Source organism: Nelumbo nucifera, chromosome 3 (genome assembly GCF_055504915.1).
Source record: "Nelumbo nucifera cultivar China Antique chromosome 3, China Antique-T2T, whole genome shotgun sequence".
Taxonomy (NCBI): Eukaryota; Viridiplantae; Streptophyta; class Magnoliopsida; order Proteales; family Nelumbonaceae; genus Nelumbo; species Nelumbo nucifera.
The window spans coordinates 12,201,942-12,221,800 of record NC_142651.1 but is presented as its reverse complement, the minus strand read 5'-3'; the positions used below and the strand labels follow the sequence as shown (position 1 = coordinate 12,221,800).

The following is a 19,859-nucleotide window of genomic DNA, read 5'->3' as shown; positions in this document are numbered from 1 at the left end:
TAATTTTCAAGGCACCAAGGCGAGGCTAGGCGATGGATTTTTTTATGTAAAAAACATAGATCCTAGGGTAGTTCCCTTTCTTTAATAATTATTCATAATTTTCATTAGAAAAGTATGAAGTTCATGTTAAAGTATAGAAAATCAACATGTTCATGAGAATAAAAAGAAGGAAAAGAAAATTCAAAAAATATAGGGCCTGAACCGTTACTTTTGTTGTAGTAGAGGTAGTAGTTTGGTTCAGGTTTTGAAGTCTTCTTTACTTATTGGAAAAGAAAAATAAAAAAATGTGTTGATTAGACAATTTTAAGTTCTTTACTTATTGGTTCAGGTTTTGAAGTCTTTGAGGGTTCAATACAGCATTTAGCAATGTTTGTGTTGATTAAAGCCTAACAAATAAGAAAATAGTAAAAAGAAATTAGTCATAAACACACAAAATGGATATTTTGCAGTTTTATGATGTATATTATATAATTATAATCTCAAAAAGTAAAGAATAAAAAGTATTTTATAATAAAAAGTAGAAAACTGCTTGGTGATTAAGCGAGATGAGCCTCAAAGGGTGTCTTGTCACCTAGGCATCGCCTTGACAACCATGCTCCCTATTCTATTTTTTTTTTTTTCAATCTAGATTTCAATGCAAAAAGTTCCTTGCTGAACATGTAACTTGCAGTCCTTTAAACTTGTACTTCTTCTCACCAATGGTGCATTCTCTCCACCAACCCTTCTTCCCCCAACCATGAATGTTCAAAGTGAAAAGGTGGGTTTTCAGATGTTGCATACACCCAGAATCCAATAAAATTCACAAAATTTGGAATACGCTCCATCCATTTGGCCTAGGCAACAAACTTATTCAATTTCTCCAATATGGGCACCTCTTGATTATTAGTCCATGTGAAACCTTGCCTCTGATAGAGAAATATCCACCATATCCTTTGTCCTCATAAACTGCATAAAACCCTTATACCCCTGCCACCTGTTGAGCCTCATTTCCTCTCATTTGCAAATCTTATTGTGTTGAAATCTCCCTCTGCACACCCCCACCTACCTCTGATTCCTCCCCTTCTTTTCACCTTCACTTTCCTATTTTTTATGTAAAATTTCAATGTTTACTATAAAAAATACCCTTCAAACCAAGAAAACATGAAAAAGAACTTCTTTAAAGGTTTGTTGGCTTTAGTTTAGTGTTTTCTACCTGCACTTTTTTCTTATGCATCAATGATGAATAGGGAGCTTTGGTTTCCATGCTTAATGGCTCTAAAATTTTTATATCATGAACTTTTCAGCATTTATTAAGAACATGAGCTGTTGGACATTAGTGTTCTTAGGGCCGTGAATTGTTGCATGTTAATTTGTTTCATTTAAATTTAATCAATGTTGGTTTTTCTCTCTAATACCTGCATGTGTACCTATAATTCAGTGTTTAAATAAATTATTTTTTCCCTTTATTTTGGAAGTTGCTTATAAATTGTATTCCTGTACAGATTAATTAATTTCTTTGAATACATCACTCTTAAGTGTTGTATAAAGTTCTTAGGTGGTCCTTTCTTTTCATATTCTCCTTTTCTGATTTTCTAGGTAATTCGACATCAAAGTGTTGAGCAGCTATTGCTTCTTGGCCGAATGTTGCAAGGAACTATGAAGTTCCCTTGGCATTTTTCATGCCATCCTGCAGCTTCTGGCACCTTTTTCACTGCCATGCTTCTTGGGCTCAAGTTCTGCTCATGCCAGTCCCAGCGTAATCTACAGAATTTTAAGATGGGGCTTCAGTTGCTGGAGGACCGGATTTATCGGTGATTACATCTGCTGTTTGCTTCTTAGTTATATATTGGCTTTTACTGCTTGTGTTTGTTCTGTATAATTGATTGACACTGATATGCTTATAAATATCGACCATTATAATTTGAAGGTGCTGATTGATGATTCAACATCTGAATAAGATTTTTGGTCATAGATATTGTTTTCAATGATGTTTATAGTGTTTCTATTTTGTTCTGTCTCTTATCTGAGACAATTTTGTTTCTTTCAAGGGTGTTTTCTTGTGACCTACTTGGAATTATCTCCTTTTCATCATCAATTAATTCCATTGTCCCGTTTTACAATTAATATGTTGATATTCACTTTTGCCTTTTTATTTGAACTTCCAAGTTATTGCTGTTCTCTTTCCTTTCTGGTTGGTACTTCAAATATTTTATTGATTAGAATTAATGAAGACGTACAAAAGTCTAATATAATGCAATACTTTACCATTTAAAAAAAGTCTAGAATTAATAAAGATATACAAAAGCCCCAAAAATGACTATGCTTTATGCACTAACTGTTACACCCGAAAGAGTATGACATCCAAATACAAGATCTCTTCTTTTGAAAGAGTTGAACTCATAAATTGCTGGACAACAATCCATCAGAAAACTGCTTGCATTAATACACACTTGAGGCAACAATTCTCCTTTCCTTGTAAAATCTACTTTCTTTGCAAATACACATGACAGAAAAAATAATAGCCCAAATGTAAATGCCCTGGTAGTGGCATGAACTTTTGTTTCCTTTTCTAATCTGTTTACATAACCTGAACGCATATGTGATGAATTATAACCACATACAGGTTTATATCAAGGTCTTGTATTTCCAATTCTATAATCAACCATGCATGTTTCTAGAGTCAAATTGTTATTGAATGGTGTATGGCAGAATAATTAGGGTGTCATATAGCTGCTTAATGGATCTTCCTATCAATCTTGTGAGCTAATACCATGATTATGTAGAATAAGGCATAGCAAAAAAGAAAGAAGCTCCACTAAAGTTGAAAATGGGATAGAGTTTGTAACTTTCTGGTTCATGATTTTGACAATAATCAAATTTAATTTCCTCAGGATCATCAACTGAAGCATTCTTAATTTCTCAACCAAGTTCCAATGTTGCCTAGAATTCTCATAACAATTCTTTTATACCATTTTTAGATGATCTAGTTTCTCCCACGAAGGATTAAGTGAAAAAAAGTAAACTGCTATAGGTTTCTCCATCTCATGTTGCTCATTTCTTACCTTAACTGACATGAACAAGCAATATTGTGGTTTTAAAATTGTATCTGCCACCCCTATCCTAGATTATTTTGGCCAAGGAATGAAACATTGTATTTTAAGTTAGATGAGGCTGCAGTGATGTAATAGGCCAAGACCATACCATGAAGTCCTCCTTTTCCTATTTGGTATAGTTCTGATCCTCCACCATTTGCTGCTTTTCCTTCCCATTCAAGTAGCCAAGCTTCTCTTAATCATTGATATACAGTTTAGCACATTATGCCATTCCAATATTTATTAGCGTCAAGTTTCACTGTAGTGATTTGAATATTTGGGTTATCACCCACTAATCAGAGAGCTAGACCAGGTGATTTGTTTTTATCTCCGACCAGAACTGGATGCCATCTTCACTTTCTGTCAACTCTCACCGCCTCCTCTCAGCCACAAGACCACAAACTGTCAAGAGAGGACACCACAATAAAGAGAATGAAAGGGAAACAACAACCGGTCATGCAGTGGCTTCAAAAGATCCTTATAGGGTATTGACTAACATTAGATATCACAAAAAAAGCCCAGCTTTCTTTAACATCTGTTGTTTCCATAACACAGAAAAAAAATATGCTTCCAGGCTAGGGTGGTAAATATAAAAGCAAGAAACAACCACTGAAGCTTCAACAAATCTCCAAAAATGATAAGGTTTGCTTCTACAGGTCCAGTATCCCATGAACCGGAATCTATGGCCCAAATCAGAAAAGTAAAAAAGAAAAAAGACCCTTATCATACTATTTGCCAAACTGACACACTGCTTTTCTGAGATTTTTCTCCAGAAAATCCAAAAAAAAAAATATAAACTCATCTCAGATAACTTTGTTTCTCCATCAAAATTCTGTAAAAATATGTTATATCAAAAAATTTCACATGATGTTTTGAAGAGGTTGGCCTAACATCTTGCTGATATTATAGGCCTAACAGGTATCAACAGACTCACTTGTGAGCTGTGATCAGTGGAAGAGTAATGCCATGGTTGCTCTGGTACCAAGTTGAGAAGTATGCATAGATAAGAGCAGTTATCAAGAAGATGAAGGCAAACTGCTGCATGTTTTCTGGGTGGAAGATATTCAGATATAATCTCATTATGTGCTGGTTGGATGTCTTGTAGAGTACTAAAGTAGGGCAAAAACAAAACAAAAGTAAAAGAGTACTCCCATAGCATAAAAACAAGAGTAAAAGTGTACCCCTGTCCAAAGGTCACTACAATAACCCTATTTTATGACTTATAAACTGTAATAACTAATTCAAAGATCCTCTAACAGCAGTAAATCAACTAAAAATGCAAGATTTAAACTTGGTAAGGGCAACTGTTTTGGAAAAATGTTTGACTGTTGATAAGTTAATGATAAGGGGAACGTTAATGGTAAGGGGAATGGCTGTTGATAGTGTCTATTATTACATTGTTCTTCTCGGGTCTGGGCATAGTCCTAGATACTTCTAGTTGGAGGGATTCCTTTCCAGAATTTGTTGAGCTATTCTCTGTGGGTGGTGGCTTGGGAGTTTAAGCAGGAAAGAAAAAAATATATGGGAAATGATACCATTTTCTGTTTTCTGGTGCATTTTAATGGGGAGAACTGTGCGTATTTTTGAGAACAGGTTCACAGAGATGGAGACAATTATCGGGTGAGTTAAAGGGAAGCTCTGTTCGTGGTTCTTGTCCATAAAAAATTTAGGGTAAATTACAAATAGGTACCTATACTTGGGGATAGTGACAGATAGGTACCCTGAACTTTCAATTACAACACTTTTGAGTACCCCAAACTTTTAGAAATAGACATCCCAGTCCAACCGTTGGTATTCTGTCAGTTAAATATTCTAAAATTCCAAAACTACCATTTTTTCAAAGTGTTTGTGATAAACCTGGTGGTTAGATTGTATTTTATCATTGTTATCCATTCTTGAAGGGGGCTTCCTAGAGCCAACAAAGGCAAACAATAGAATTTGGGCACTCACTCCCTTAGGTTCTTTCACATTGTAGAGAACACTGATGTGGGCCCCACTGCAGTGGTCCCCACTGTGTTTGTAGGACAGCATGTGTAGTTATTTGTTTCAGTTATAGTAGTGTCAGTTTGTTAATTCAGTTGTTATTTATTTCAGCTTTATTTACTTTATTTATTATGTAAGTAGTAAGGGCAGATGTGTCCTTCTATACCCAGACGAGGAGTTGTTCATTGTTCCCCTTAAAACCTTTGGTTGTACCTGTTTCGTTCAGCTTCTCGGGCCTCATCATTCCAAGTTTGAACCTAAGGCCTCCAAATGCATTTTCCTTGGTTATGCACAAACTCAAAAGGGTTATTGCTGCTATGATCCGGTTTCAGGGAAACGGTTTGTCTCCATGGATGTCACCTTCTTTGAGGAGACACCCTATTATCCTAGGGTTTCTCCTCAGGGGGAGAGCAGTGAGAGTGGAAGTGGGGCCGTTTTGAGTTTCTTTCCTCAAGGGGAGAGCAGTGAGAGTGGAAGTGGGGCTGGTAGAGGTGGGGCTGTTTTGAGTGGGGCTGTTCTTTTACCTATTCCACTAGATGATGAAGGTTGTAGTGGTGAGGGTGGTCAGAGGGAACCGGAGTTGAGAGTCTATCACAGGCGATGCAGGCAGGTTGATCCCAGTCATCGGCAGTCCCGGTTAGCTCCAGTTCCTTCTGCGGCTCCAAATCCAGAGCCTATTGAGATACCCCTCACTGTTGCCACTTGCTCTCTTGTGGATGACCTTGATCTCCCTATTGTCATTCGCAAAGGGAAACGACATTGCACCACTTCTACAACTCACAGCATCTCACAGTTCTTATCCTATGATCGTCTGTCTCCATCTTACCGGTCCTATCTTACTTCCATTGCCGATGTCCCTATTCCAAGAACAGAGCAAGAAGCTTTATCAGTTCCAAAATGGAAAGATGCAATGCAAGTTGAAATGGATGCCCTGTTGAAGAATAATTCTTTGGCACTGGTTGACCCACCAAAAGGAAAGAAACCGGTGGGATGCAAATGGGTGTTCACTGTGAAGCATAATGCTGATGGCTCTATTGAAAGGTACAAAGCCCGGCTGGTTGCAAAAGGGTTCACTCAGACTTATGGTATAGACTACTTGGAGACCTTTGCCCCAGTAGCCAAGATGACCACCATCCGAGTTTTGTTATCCCTTGTAGCAAATCATTCTTGGCCCTTGTTTCAGATGGATGTTAAAAATGCCTTTCTGAATGGAGATTTACAGGAAGAGGTTTACATGCAGTTGCCTCCTGGATTCTATGATACTGAGACAAGTAAGAAGGTTTGCCGACTAAACAAGGCATTGTATGGTTTGAAGCAGTCACCTAGAGCCTGGTTTGATAGGTTCAGATTAGCCCTTGGAAAGTTTGGTTATGTACAGGCTCAGTCAGATCATACACTATTCATCAAGAGGGTGGAGTCCTCTCTGACACTACTTGCAGTATATGTTGATGATATTGTGGTGACAGGAAATGACAATCATGAGATTGAGTCCCTCAAACAGCTCCTTCATCAAGAGTTTGAGGTGAAAGATCTTGGTGCACTACGGTACTTTTTGGGTATTGAGGTTGCTAGATCCAAGCAGGGGATTTTTATCTCTCAGAGAAAATATGTTCTAGATCTGTTGGCAGAAACTGAAAAGTTGGGGGTTAAGCCAACTGATACACCCATCGAACAAAATCACAAGATTAGTGCAGAGGACGGGGAGCCTCTTGAAGACAAAGTTATGTTCCAACGGTTGGTTGGAAAGCTCCTATATCTCTGCCTCACTCGGCCGGATATCAGCTATACAGTTAGTGTTGTTAGCCAGTACATGCACTCCCCTAGAACTTCTCATTTTCTTGCGGCAGAGAGAATATTAGCATACTTAAAGAGATGCCCGGGTAGAGGTATACTACTCAAGAACAATAATCACATGAGGGTGGAAGTCTATACAGATGCCGATTGGGCTGGGAGTGTTGATGACAGAAGGTCTACCTCTGGATATTGTGCCCTTGTGGGAGGTAACCTTGTCTCTTGGAGGAGTAAGAAGCAGAGTGTTGTTTCCCGCTCCAGTGCTGAAGCGGAATACAGGTCAATGGCTAATGGAGTGGCTGAAATCTTATGGATGAGGTCACTACTTGAAGAGTTGGGTATTGACTATGAAAAGCCCTTAATGCTGTATTGTGATAATCAGGCAGCTATTAATATAGCCCACAACCCAGTTCAGCATGACAGAACTAAACACATCGAAGTTGATTGACGTTTTGTGCGAGAAAGGGTCACATCACAAGAAGTGTGTCTTCCGTACATCACATCTAATATGCAGTTCGCGGATATCCTCACCAAGGCTGTACCAAGGAAGAAGTTAGAGACAGACCTATCCAAGTTGGGAATGATAGATATCTACTCCCAACTTGAGGGGGAGTGTAGAGAACACTGATGTGGGCCCCACTGCTGTGGTCCCCACTGTGTTCGTAGGACAGCATGTGTAGTTATTTGTTTAAGTTGTAGTAGTGTCAGTTTGTTAATTCAGTTGTTATTTATTTCAGCTTTATTTACTTTATTTATTATGTAAGTAGTAAGGGCAGATGTGTCCTTTCCATTGTGTACTAAACATAACCTATAAATAATAAGAAAGTGGCGGCGGCAGATCAGTTAGAATTTGTTCCTCCTTTCAACCACTTGTGTTCTCCTGTTCCTCTTCTATTCTCTCTTCTTTCTCTCACTTTTCTTCTATATTGTAAACCTAAAACCTATTAGGATTCAAGACTGATTACAGTCTTGATCTTCTACTCACATGTGCTTCTTTCTTTAAAGCTCTAATACAACCTTCTTCTGTTGGATTGTCCTTCCCTGTTAAAGAGGTGTGGTGTCATCCTATACCTTCAAAAGTTGGGAGTTTTTGTTGGGAAGCCTTTCTGGAAAGAGTTAATACAGGAGATTTATTTCAAAGAAAAAGACCCAATAGCTGTTTGTCTCTCCACTGGTGTGCCCTCTGTAAAGCTGATGGTGAGTCTGGATATCATTTACTAATTTCCTGTCAGTTTACTAAATTCATTTGGGAATGGTTTACTTCTTTGTTTGGGTGCAGGTGGACCCCCCCTTTGAATGTGCAAAGCTTACTCACTTTCATGTCGAACTGGCCAACAAAAAGGGCTATGTTTATGTGGAGATGTATTAGGGCTGCAGTTTGTTGGACTGTTTGGGAGGAGAGGAATTCATGGATTTTTTCAAAAAAGGAGAGAAGCTTGGAAGTAATTTTGGAGGTCATCCATATTAGGGTGATACATTGGTTGAAAACTTTGGCCCTGTTTGCAGAATTCTCAATTGATGAGTTGCTAAGAAACTGGAAGGAGATCGCAGAATTAGCTTCAACTAAGGCCTCAAGCTCTTGCTGGATTCCTCCACCTCACGGTTTTACTGAACTGAATTTTGATGGCAGCAGTATGGGTAATTCAGGGCCATCCGAAATAGGGGGGCAATAAGAGATGAAAAAGGGAATCTATTAGCTATGTTTTCTGGACCAATAGGGGTGGGAGATTCCTTGAGGGCTGAGATACTAGCAACTCTTGAAGGGGTACAAAGGGTCAAGGACATGCATATTAATAAGTTGATCATAGAAGGAGATTTTGAGGTTGTGGTGAACTGGCTAAAGAGGATAACTCTAGGCTCTGGAATTACAGCAATGAAAAGAGAAAATTTAAGTGGCTGACTAAGGACATTGAAATTGAATGCACATGGGTAAAGAGAAGTGCAAACTCATTGGCAGATGGTCTAGCTAGGCAAGGGGTGAACAGAAACTCTATTTTTTGGGTTGTGTTGTAATTGCTTTACTTTTGGTGTTCACTGGTTGTACTCAGGAGTTAAGATTGTTTAGCTCCCTTTGTAATTTTCATTATCTTAATTCAATTCATCGTTATTGATAAAAAAAATATAGTTGTTTCTTATTGTTGCTTGAGATAAAGCTAGACAAATGTTCAAAATATATATGGCCATTTTGGTAATTTTACTGCACATAGTAACATGGGTTAATGGCATTGGACCAGGATGTCTATTTCTGGAAGTTTGGGGTACTCAAGTGTTGCATTTGAAAGTTCAGGGTACCTTTCTATCACTATTCCCAAAGTACAGGGTACCTATCTGTAGTTTACCCAAAAATTTAAAGAAATTCTTTGTAACATTACACTTTTTTATTTTTTTTAAGGATAGGTTGCTTATAGGTTGAACTATACTGTAAAGCTGTTTTGTACATTCCCATTGTACGGTTTTGTTAAGAATTTGAGGGCATTTCTGTCCTTTTATGAATATTTGTATTTGGGTGCCTATTCAAGGGCACATTTGTAATTTTGCTTGTGAAGCAAAGTGAAAAGTCTCTTGGTGTGAACAGTAACACACCAAGCTTCTCGACTTCTCTTTTCTTTTCAACATCTCTAAGCCTTCCAACTTGGTATCAAAGCGTCACACGATTAAGGAAACTATCTGCTGCTGGTCGTGACTCATAGACAGACCTGCTGACATCACCACATCGTCGATTGACGTCAGTAGTCCGTACAGTCAACGACATCCTCATGGGTTTTTGATGGTCACTGATTCACTCTAATTTTAGGGGAATTTTGGTATAAGTTTCATGGTGGTTTAAAGCTGTTTTGGATGAAAATTGGCGAAAAATCCAGATCTAGAGTTTAGGGCTTGCATGCTCGTATGGTGGGTTGGTTGCTGCTGAAACCTCTTGTGTTTGAGTCGTGGTAAACCCTTGGGACTGTAGGATGTAATCTTGAATTTTTTGGAGCTTTAAATTTTTTTTTGGGAAATTTCTTTCTTCCCATGCCGCCAGTACCTATTTTTCCTTGTTTTTTAGTTGTAACTCATGTCTAACCTTGTGGGAAAGGTGTTTGGGAGTTTAGCTGGTGGTGGAATACTGTTGTGTTGGTGAGAAATATTTTTTTGAGGGGTTGTGATCGATGGACTCACACAAGGACGTCCGTGTACCTACCTATGTTCTCCTGGGAAGCAATGACTATAAAACTTGATGGAACAAATTTTCTTGAATGGTCTCAATCAGCCAAGCTTACAATCGGTGGAAGAGGTAAGCTTGGATTTATTACCGGTAAGGAAGCTAAGCTGAAGCCTGAAGATCCAAACTATTACCAAATGGGAGCAGGATAATCTGTTGGTTATGTCATGGCTTGTATGCTCTATGCAGCCATACATTGCCCGTAACTATATGTTCCTTTAAACAACTAAAGATATTTGGGATAGACTAATTGCAACTTATTCTCAAGCGAAAAACATTGCTAGAATCTATCAGTTGCGAAGAGAAGCATGTAATATGTGATAGGGGGAGAAATCAATGGCCATGTATTTCTCCTCCTTACAATCAATTTCGGAACAAATTGATCATCTCGAGGCTTTGGAGTGGAAGGATCCTGCTGATGCTGAACAGTATAGGAAGTACATTGAAAAAAACCAAGTTTTTAATTTTCTTTTTGGGTTGAATGCTGATTATGACTTCACTAGGCAACACATCCTTAGTGCTGATATTTTGTCACTCTCCACAGCATATTCTCTTGTGCAGAATGAAGAGAGTAGGAGGAATGCTATGATGCAAGTGTTTGTAGGTGAGCACACTGCTCTTGTGTCCACAAAGCCTAAGTAGAGTTTTGGTAAACCTGAAGAGATATTTTGTGAATACTGTAAGAAGCTGAAGCATACCAAGGATAGATGTTGGAAACTAAATCCCCACTTGAAACCTGAGAAGCTTAAAACTAGAAAGAAAGTAAATGCTTATGTTACTACTACAAGTCATGGTTCTCAGACTCACATGCTTGAGGGAAAGCCTCCTGCTTCGGCATCTACTCATGACACCTCTAATGTGATAGAAAAATTGAGAGGCATCTTACTCCATCTTGAAAAGAGCGGGTTGTCTACATCTATTGGTTCAAATGCTTCTTCTAGTGCCTTTGCAAAATCAGGTACTACAATTGCGTGTCATGCCCCTCCCTCTAGCTCTTGGATAATTGACATAGGAGCCAGTGATCATATGACTGGTATGCCTTCCTACTTTACCACTTATAGACTTTTTTTAGGGAAAGGTAAGATTACCATTGCCGATGGATCCCAGACCCCCAATATTGGGTTTGGGTGGAGTTAAACTTATCAGTGACCTTTCTCTGAACTCTGTACTCCATGTTCCACAATCGTATAGAAATCTTTTATCTGTTAGTTCTCTTACAAAGTCTTATAATTGCTCCGTAACCTTCTTTCCATCTCATTGTGTCATTTAGGACCTGAGTACGAGGAAGACGATTGGTAGTGGACATGAAGCTGATGGAGTTTATCTTCTTGATCAGTTTCCAATGTTAGGGTTGATGTGTCAGTTTGAGTCTTGTCATGATGAGAAACTAAGTCAATTGAAATTGTGGAATCACCATCTTGGGCATGTGCCTTTTGGTTCCTTAAAGTTTTTGTTTCCTAGCTTGTTTGAGTCCTTGTCTAGTTCTGGTCTACAATGTAAAGTCTGGCAACTATCAAAGCAATGTAGAATCACCTATTTTGCAAGTAACAAAAGAAGTAATGTTGCTTTTCATTTAATACATATTGATGTTTGAGGACCTTATTCTATTCCATGTATGGGTGGTTATAAATATTTCATTCTCTTTGTTGATGACTATTCGCGGTATACTTGGTTGTATTTGATGAAGAGCCGAGATGAAGTTCCTTCTATTGTGAAAGGCTTCTTCAGTATGGTGGAGACACAGTTTGAGAAGAAGATCAATCAAGATTATTAGATTTGACAACGCCAAGGAGTACTTTGAGAAGCACTTACAATCCTTCCTTGAAGAAAAAGGAGTAATTCACTAGAGTTCCTGCTCTCATACTCTCCAACAAAATGGGGTATCGGAGAGGAAAAACTGACATGTGATTGAAGTTGCCAGAGGCTTGTTATTCTAGATGCATGTTCCAACTCGGTTTTGAGGGGATGTTGCTTAAACAACTGTATATCTTATTATTAACAGACTCTCACGGACCTTGAACCTCTAGTCTCCTCATCAACTTCTTTTTCCTGATAAGGATACATTCCATCTTCCTCCCAAGGTTTTTGGGTGTGTTTGCTTTGTCCATGACATGAGTCCTTCTAGGCTGAAATTTGATCCAAAGTCTATCTAGTGTGTCTGTTGGGGTATTCTTCAATCCAAAAGGGGTGTCGTTGTTATGACCCTTGTTTTGGAAAATGGTATGTGTCCAAAGATGTCACATTCTTTGAGTCTACTCCCTTCTTCTCCGTCTCTCGTCCTTCTCTTCAAGGGGAGAATGTTAGTGAAGATCAGACTCCTTTTTGTATGCTGATTCTTGCAACTGATGTTGTCAATCCTTCTTCTCTTCCTCTTCCCTGTGGTGGTACACTGGTAGTAGTCCTCCTCCTTTGCCTCCTATTCCTCGGTTTTGGCATTAGTGGTTCATTAGATGTTAAGAATGCCTAGGAATGGCAACGGGGCGGGGCAGGGACTGGGAGCCTCTCCCCATCCTCATCCCCATCTCTATCCCCGCTAACAGGGACAAGGTTATCCCCATCCCCGTCCCCATGGTGATCCCCATTCCCTGTGATTTTTTATAATGTTAACCATTTTGTTTTTGTTTTTTATTTTCTTTAAAAAATAAAAATAAAATAATTAAAATTTACAATCCTATTAGAAAAGATTCAAACATATTCAACCATATTTTTAAAAATATTAACATATAATGTATGTGTACATATATACATATATAGCGTATGCATACATATATACATATATACACATATAGCGTATGCATACATATATACATATATTAGTGGGGATCCCACAAGGCAGGGATCAGGGTCCCCGCAGGGTGGGGAGTGCTCTCCCCATCCCCGCTAGTGGGGATGAAAATTTCCCCATCCTCGTCCCCGCGGGGGGAAAATCATCCCCGCCCCATTTAGGGCAGATTCCCATGGGGATCAAGGAAATGGGGAAAATTGCAATCCCTAAGAACACCTTCCTTAATGGAGACTTTCAGGAAGAAATTTACATGGAACTTCCTCCTGGAGTGAACATCCCCGGGAGTGAAGGAAAGGTTTGCTGTTTGAAGAAATCCCTTTACGGCCTTAAACAATTCCCTAGAGCTTGGTTTGATAGATTCAGGAAAGTTGTCTTAAAAATTGGATTCTCACAATCACAAGCTGACCATACCCTGTTTATTAGGAGAGCAAATGGAAAAATAACTATGTTAATAGTGTATGTCGATGATATTGTTATCACAGGGGATGATATCTCTGGGATTGATGAACTAAAGTCTTTCCTTGCTACTGAATTCGAAATTAAGGATCTTAGAAATCTCCGGTATTTCCTAGGGATTGAGGTCGCAAGGCCAAAGAGGGGAATTTATATTTCTCAGAGGAAATATGTCTTTGATTTGCTTTAGGAGGTAAGAAAATTGGATTGTAAACCGGCTGAAACTCCAATTGATCCCAATCATAAGTTGGGAGTTGATGATGGAGATGTCCTTCCTAGCAAAGGTGTGTATCAAAGACTTGTCGGTCACCTTCTCTACTTGTGTCTGACTAGACTAGATATATTATATGCTTTAAGTGTTGTCAATCAATACATGCACAAGCCTAGATCATCTCATATGCAAGCTGTGAATAGAATACTTGCCTATTTGAAGGTATGTCCAGGAAAGGGGATGTTGTATTCTAATCCTGGGCATCTGAAAGTAGAGGCCATTTCTGATGTTGATTGGGCTGGTTCTATTGATGATAGGTGGTCTACTTCTGGCTATTGTACCTTGGTGGGTGGTAATGTTGTATCTTGGAGAAGCAATAAGCAATCAATTGTGGTTCGATCTAGTGCAGAGGCAGAGTATAGAGCTATGGCACATGGTGTCTTAGATTTGTTGTGGTTGAAGAACTTGTTGACAGAAATGGGAGTGCATATTGATACTCCAATGATATTATATTGTGACAATCAAGCTGTCATAAACATAGCCCACAATCTGTACAACATGATCGTATAAAAATAGAGGTTGATCAGCATTTCATTAGAGAAAGAGTTGCCAGTGGAGAGATTTGTCTACCATATGTGAAGTCTGAAGATTAGTTGGCTGATTGTCTTACTAAAGGCGTTCCCAAATCAAAGCTCGACAACAATTTGAACAAGCTGGGCATGATAAATATCTATGCTCAGCTTGAGGGGGAGTGTTAAGAGTGTGAGGGCATTTCTGTCCTTTTATGAATATTTGTATTTGGGCACCTATTTAAGGGCACCTTTGTAATTTTGCTTGTGAAGTAAAATGAAGTCTCTTGGTGTGAACAGTAACACACCAAGCATTCTCGACACTTCTTCTCTTTTCTTTTCAACATCTCTAAACTTTCCAACTGGCTCCTCATTATACATGGGTTGTGTTAGTGGTGTTAGTAAAGGGGTATTTCAGTCTTTGTACTTGTTGAGTGTGCTGATGTGTACTGTTATGTTAGTTCGAGTCCTCTTACTTAAAGAAGGGCACTCAAGTCTTTTTCAATAAGTCAATAATATAATAATAGGTCTGGCCGAATCAAGGGATTAACTTTTTTCCCTAATTCGAACCAGCCTTTCTCTCTTTTCTCTCTTCTCTCTTTTCTTCTTTCCTCTCCTACTTCTTGCTGTCTACTTTACTCTACAGTCAACGAACAAGACAGAATTCTATGGCAGGTCAAACTTCAACATGGTATCAGAGCTAGGTTCACCAAATCAGACTTGCTAGAATTCTGCCTTCTGCGCATTCGAATTAGGGTTTCACTTGGGGTTCTTAGTTGTGAGTTGGAGACTGGGAAAAGGGCTGAAAAGGAGTGATCGCCCTCTTCCCTAGGAGGTCTCTATGCCTCCGATTGTGTCGTTGGTGATTGGTTGCTGTGGTTTCTAAGCTCTAGTTAGGGCTGGTACGTGTGGTGCAGTGGTGTCTCAGCCCTTCGTATGGTTGGCCTTCAGGCGATGAGGTAAAGTTTTTTTTATATATTTTTTTTTTTTGTTATGGAATACATGAGAGGTGTAGTACAGTTCGCATGATGGGTTCTCAGATTGCAGTATGCTAGGGTTTATGCTAGGGTTTATTCTGGTTTGTGTGTGATTCGAATGGCAATAGTGTCTACTTAATGGTGAAGCTTCCTATAGTTGTGGATTAATGTTGGTGGTGTTACAAGTGTGGTTTTCAGCTTTTGATATCGCTGAAATCAGTGTGTAGACCTCGGTGAGTAGGGGTTGTGGTGTTGTAGTTTTCAACATTTAATACTGCTGAAATCAGTGTACAGACTTCGGTGAGTAGGGTTTGTGGTGTTGCAGTTCTCAGCTGTTGAAATCAGTGTGCAGATTTCGATGAAGTGTCTGTGTGTAGTGTGCAGTGTGTAGTGCTCCTAATTCAGTGCTCAGAATTAAGGGAGTTCGGCAATGGCAGATAACAGTGATAGTAAACCTAGTGTCATGATATCTACTGACTACCTGAATGTCCAAATGACCTCCATTAAACTGAATGGAGAGAATTATGTCCCTTGGGCCAAGTCTGTAGAGGTTTTTCTGAAGGCGAAGAAGAAAGTGAAGCATATAAGAGAGGAGAAACCCCCCGCTAATTCTCAGGAGTATGAAGACTGGGAACAGGAAGATGCACAGATCATTACATGGTTGTGGAACAGTATGGAACCCAAAATCAGTGTGAACTTCATGTTTCTTGACACAGCCAAAGAGGTGTGGGATCATGCCAAGAAACTGTATTCAGGTCAGGATAATACCACTAGGGTATATCAACTGTATCAGGAATACTTCAATCTGCAACAGGGAAATCAGAGCCTTGAGGAGTACTATGCCAATGTGAGGAATATCCGTAATGAGTTAAATGTCTATCATCCTCTCACTTCAGATGTCAAAGTTCAACAGCAACAGCGAGAGCAGCTTGATGTAACACGGTTTCTGGTGGGGCTGAAGTCTGAGTATGAACCAGTACGAGCCCAGATACTAGGGGGATCTGCTCTTCCATCTTTAGAGGAGGTGTTTGCTCGTCTTCGGAGGGCTTCCATTGGATCTATGGACTCTAATGTCTCCGATAAATCAGCATTTGCAGTGTCAAGAGGCCGAGGTGGCAGAAGTGGGACTCGAGGAACCCAGCCTGGCAGGAGTGGTAGTGGTGGATCTACACATATCCGTGGTGGTGGTCGTACTGGAGGCAGAGATTCAGGGGGAGCTCGTGGTAGAGGACGTGGCTCGGGTCCACGGAAGTGTACTCATTGTGGTTTGGATGGACATACCATTAACTACTGCTATGACTTACATGGTCCTCCCTCGACGTGGGCCAACCATGCCATGACTAGTGACACCAGTTTCAGCCCTACACAGGAGAAACGGTCAGCTGACCCGATGCCTTCTACTCCCTCAGATGGTCCAGGCAAGGAGATGGTGAGTGTTCCTCGTGATGAGTATGAGAGGTTTGTTCAATCCAAGTCGCAGCAGAACACAGCTTCCTTTGCACACTCAGGTATGGCTTGTTTGGCATCCACACCCAACCCCTGGATTATTGACTCTGGAGCCTCCGATCACATGACGGGAACTCCAGGTGTGTTTTCATCTCTCACTCATTGCTCAACATCACAATCTGTTACCCTTGCTAATGGCTCCACGTCATCTATCTGTGGTGTTGGTAATGTTGACCTAGACCCTGTATCCCTATCCTCTGTTTTATATGTACCTAAGCTTCCATTTAATCTTATGTCTGTTAGTAAGCTGACCAAGTCACTTAAGTGCTCCATCACTTTTTACCCTTCTATGTGTGTTTTTCAGGATCTCAAGACGGGGATGAAGATTGGTGGAGGGCATGAAGCCGGTGGACTGTATTATCTTGATGGTGGTGGACGAACGTCAACGGCTCTTCAGTCATCCATTTCTCCTCTCCAGTGGCACTGTAGATTTGGTCATCCTTCGCTGAAAGTGTTGCAGTCCTTAGTCCCTTCATTGAGTCAACTTTCTGTTTTAGATTGTGAGTCTTGTCAATTTGGGAAACACCATCGTGTTCCCTTTCGTTCTAGGGTCGATAACCGTGTGTCGAGTCTTTTTTCTTTAATTCATTCAGATGTTTGGGGCCCTTATAAAGTGATGTCATATAATGGATACCGATATTTTGTTATTTTTGTTGATGACTGTTCAAGAATGACGTGGCTCTATTTAATGAAAGAAAGAAGTGAATTATTTTCCATCTTCCAGAAATTTTATGCTGAGATCCGCAATCAATTTGGTGTTCACATCAAAATTTTCCGTTCTGATAATGGTCGTGAATACTTGTCTTCATCTTTTCGAGAATACTTGGACCAACATGGCATTATACACCAAACTTCATGTACCTATACTCCGCAACAAAATGGGGTTGCTGAGAGAAAGAACCGCCATCTTGTAGAAACGGCACGCTCCCTCATGCACCACATGAATGTTCCCAAAACTTTTTGGAGCGATGCAATGCTCACCTCTTGTTTCTTAATTAATCGGATGCCCACGTCTATCCTTGATGGTCGTTCTCCTTTTAGTGTCTTATTCCCCAACATGTCTCCGTTTCCGCTTTCTCCTCGGGTATTTGGGTGTGTCTGCTTCGTTCATAATCTGAGTCCTGGGACTGACAAGTTAGATGCACGTTCCATGAAGTGTATCTTCCTTGGTTATTCCCGAACTCAGAAAGGGTACAAGTGTTATCATCCTAGTTCTCGTCGTTCCTTGGTATGTGCTGATGTTACATTCTTTGAGTCTACTCCGTTCTTCGTGGGGTCCGGTGCTGCTGCTTCCCCCACATCACCACCTCCTCTTCCTCTTCCTGTGGCTGATCCACCTCCTTTGGTTCCAGTCATGCCTACGTCCTTGCCTCCGGTGCCACCATTGGTTGACCGTCCACCCATCCGTCACGTGTATACACATCGCCCACGTGTACCGGCTGCAGCTCCTCCAGCTTCATCACCGTCGACAGATCCAGCTCCAGCTTCGACACCAGCCTCCGACCTAGATCTTCCTATTGCCTTACGGAAAGGTAAGCGTACTTGCACCCTTCACCCTATTTCCAATTTTGTTTCACTTACCCACCTCTCCGCTTCCCATCGCCAGTTCATATCTTTGTTATCCTCCGTTGTTGTTCCTAAGGATGTCCAGGAAGCCCTTACCTCTCCAGAGTGGTGCCGTGCTATGGAAGAAGAGCTCTCTGCTTTGCATCATAATCACACTTGGGATCTCACCGCTCTTCCTCCTGGGAAGCAGGCTGTCGGTTGTAAGTGGGTGTATAGTGTTAAGTACTTGCCAGATGGTCGTGTTGAGCGCCTGAAGGCGCGACTGGTTGCCAAAGGGTACTCCCAAACCTATGGCATTGACTACACGGAGACGTTCTCCCCGGTTGCTAAGATAGGGTCAGTTCGTGTCGTCATCTCTCTTGCAGCTATGTCTGGTTGGCCTCTCCATCAGCTCGATATCAAAAATGCCTTTTTGCATGGGGATTTGCTCGAGGAGGTCTACATGGAGCAACCACCTGGGTTTGTTGCTCAGGGGGAGGATGGTAAGGTATGTAGACTTAAGAAGGCTATTTATGGACTTAAACAGTCCCCTCGAGCATGGTTTGGTAGGTTCAGTGAGGTGGTCAAGAAGTTTGGTCTGAAACAGTGCCAAGTTGATCACTCTGTCTTCAGTCTTGACTCTTCGGCAGGTAAAATAATATTGGTGGTGTATGTGGATGATATCGTTGTGACTGGGAATGATAAAATGGGCATTGACAGATTGAAGGCATTCCTACAGGAACACTTTCAGACAAAGGACCTTGGCAAGTTGAAATACTTTTTGGGCATAGAGGTAGCAAGATCTAAGCATGGCATTAATTTGTGCCAGAGGAAATATGTGCTTGATTTACTGGAAGAAACAGGATTGTTGGGTACTAAACCGGCTGAGACACCTATGGAAACAAATACGAGGCTGAGCAGTGATATAGGTGAAGTGTTTGAAGAGCCTGGCAGATACCGACGACTTGTAGGCAAACTAAACTATCTAACCATTACTCGGCCAGATATTTCATTTGCGGTTAGTGTGGTGAGTCAGTTCATGCAGAAACCTTTGGTCCCACATTGGAATGCAGTGCTAAGGATTGTGAGGTATCTGAAAGGAGCTCCTGGTCGTGGTTTGCTGTACAGAAGTGGTGGAAAACTGGTAGTAGAAGGATACACCGATGCTGATTGGGCAGGTTCTATGTCTGATAGACGATCTACCACAGGCTATTGCACCTTTCTGGGGGGTAACCTGGTAACATGGAAAAGTAAGAAGCAAACAGTTGTGGCAAGAAGCAGTGCAGAAGCGGAATATAGGGCCATGGCACATACTGCTTGTGAACTAGTGTGGCTGAGGAACCTTCTACAGGAGATAGGATATGACATCAGTACTCCAATGAAGCTCTACTGTGACAATCAGGCAGCGGTTCATATCTCTTCCAATCCAGTGTTTCATGAAAGAACCAAGCACATCGAAGTTGACTGTCATTTTGTGAGAGAGAAGGTGCTGAATGGGGTGATAGAAACTGCATATGTTAGTACGGGAAACCAGTGGGCAGACTTGTTTACAAAAGGCTTGAGTCGGGGGAGAGTGGACTACATATGTAACAAGCTGGGATTATATGATATATACTCACCAGCTTGAGGGGGAGTGTTAGTGGTGTTAGTAAAGGGGTATTTCAGTCTTTGTACTTGTTGAGTGTGCTGATGTGTACTGTTATGTTAGTTCGAGTCCTCTTACTTAAAGAAGGGCACTCAAGTCTTTTTCAATAAGTCAATAATAT

The 19,859-nt window shown here is 40.5% G+C and overlaps 1 protein-coding gene across 2 annotated transcripts in view; it reads left to right on the top strand.

The window, feature by feature from the left end:
- The window catches only part of LOC104596308 (phosphatidylinositol 4-kinase alpha 1-like), a 97,793-nt gene that overhangs the window by 51,794 nt on the left and 26,140 nt on the right, over positions 1–19,859 (top strand). For both annotated transcript variants that reach the window (XM_010257385.3, XM_010257379.3), the window contains exon 14: positions 1,576–1,790. In XM_010257385.3, the coding sequence (XP_010255687.1) occupies positions 1,576–1,790 (215 nt within the window). The remainder of the gene's footprint in view (positions 1–1,575; positions 1,791–19,859) is intronic.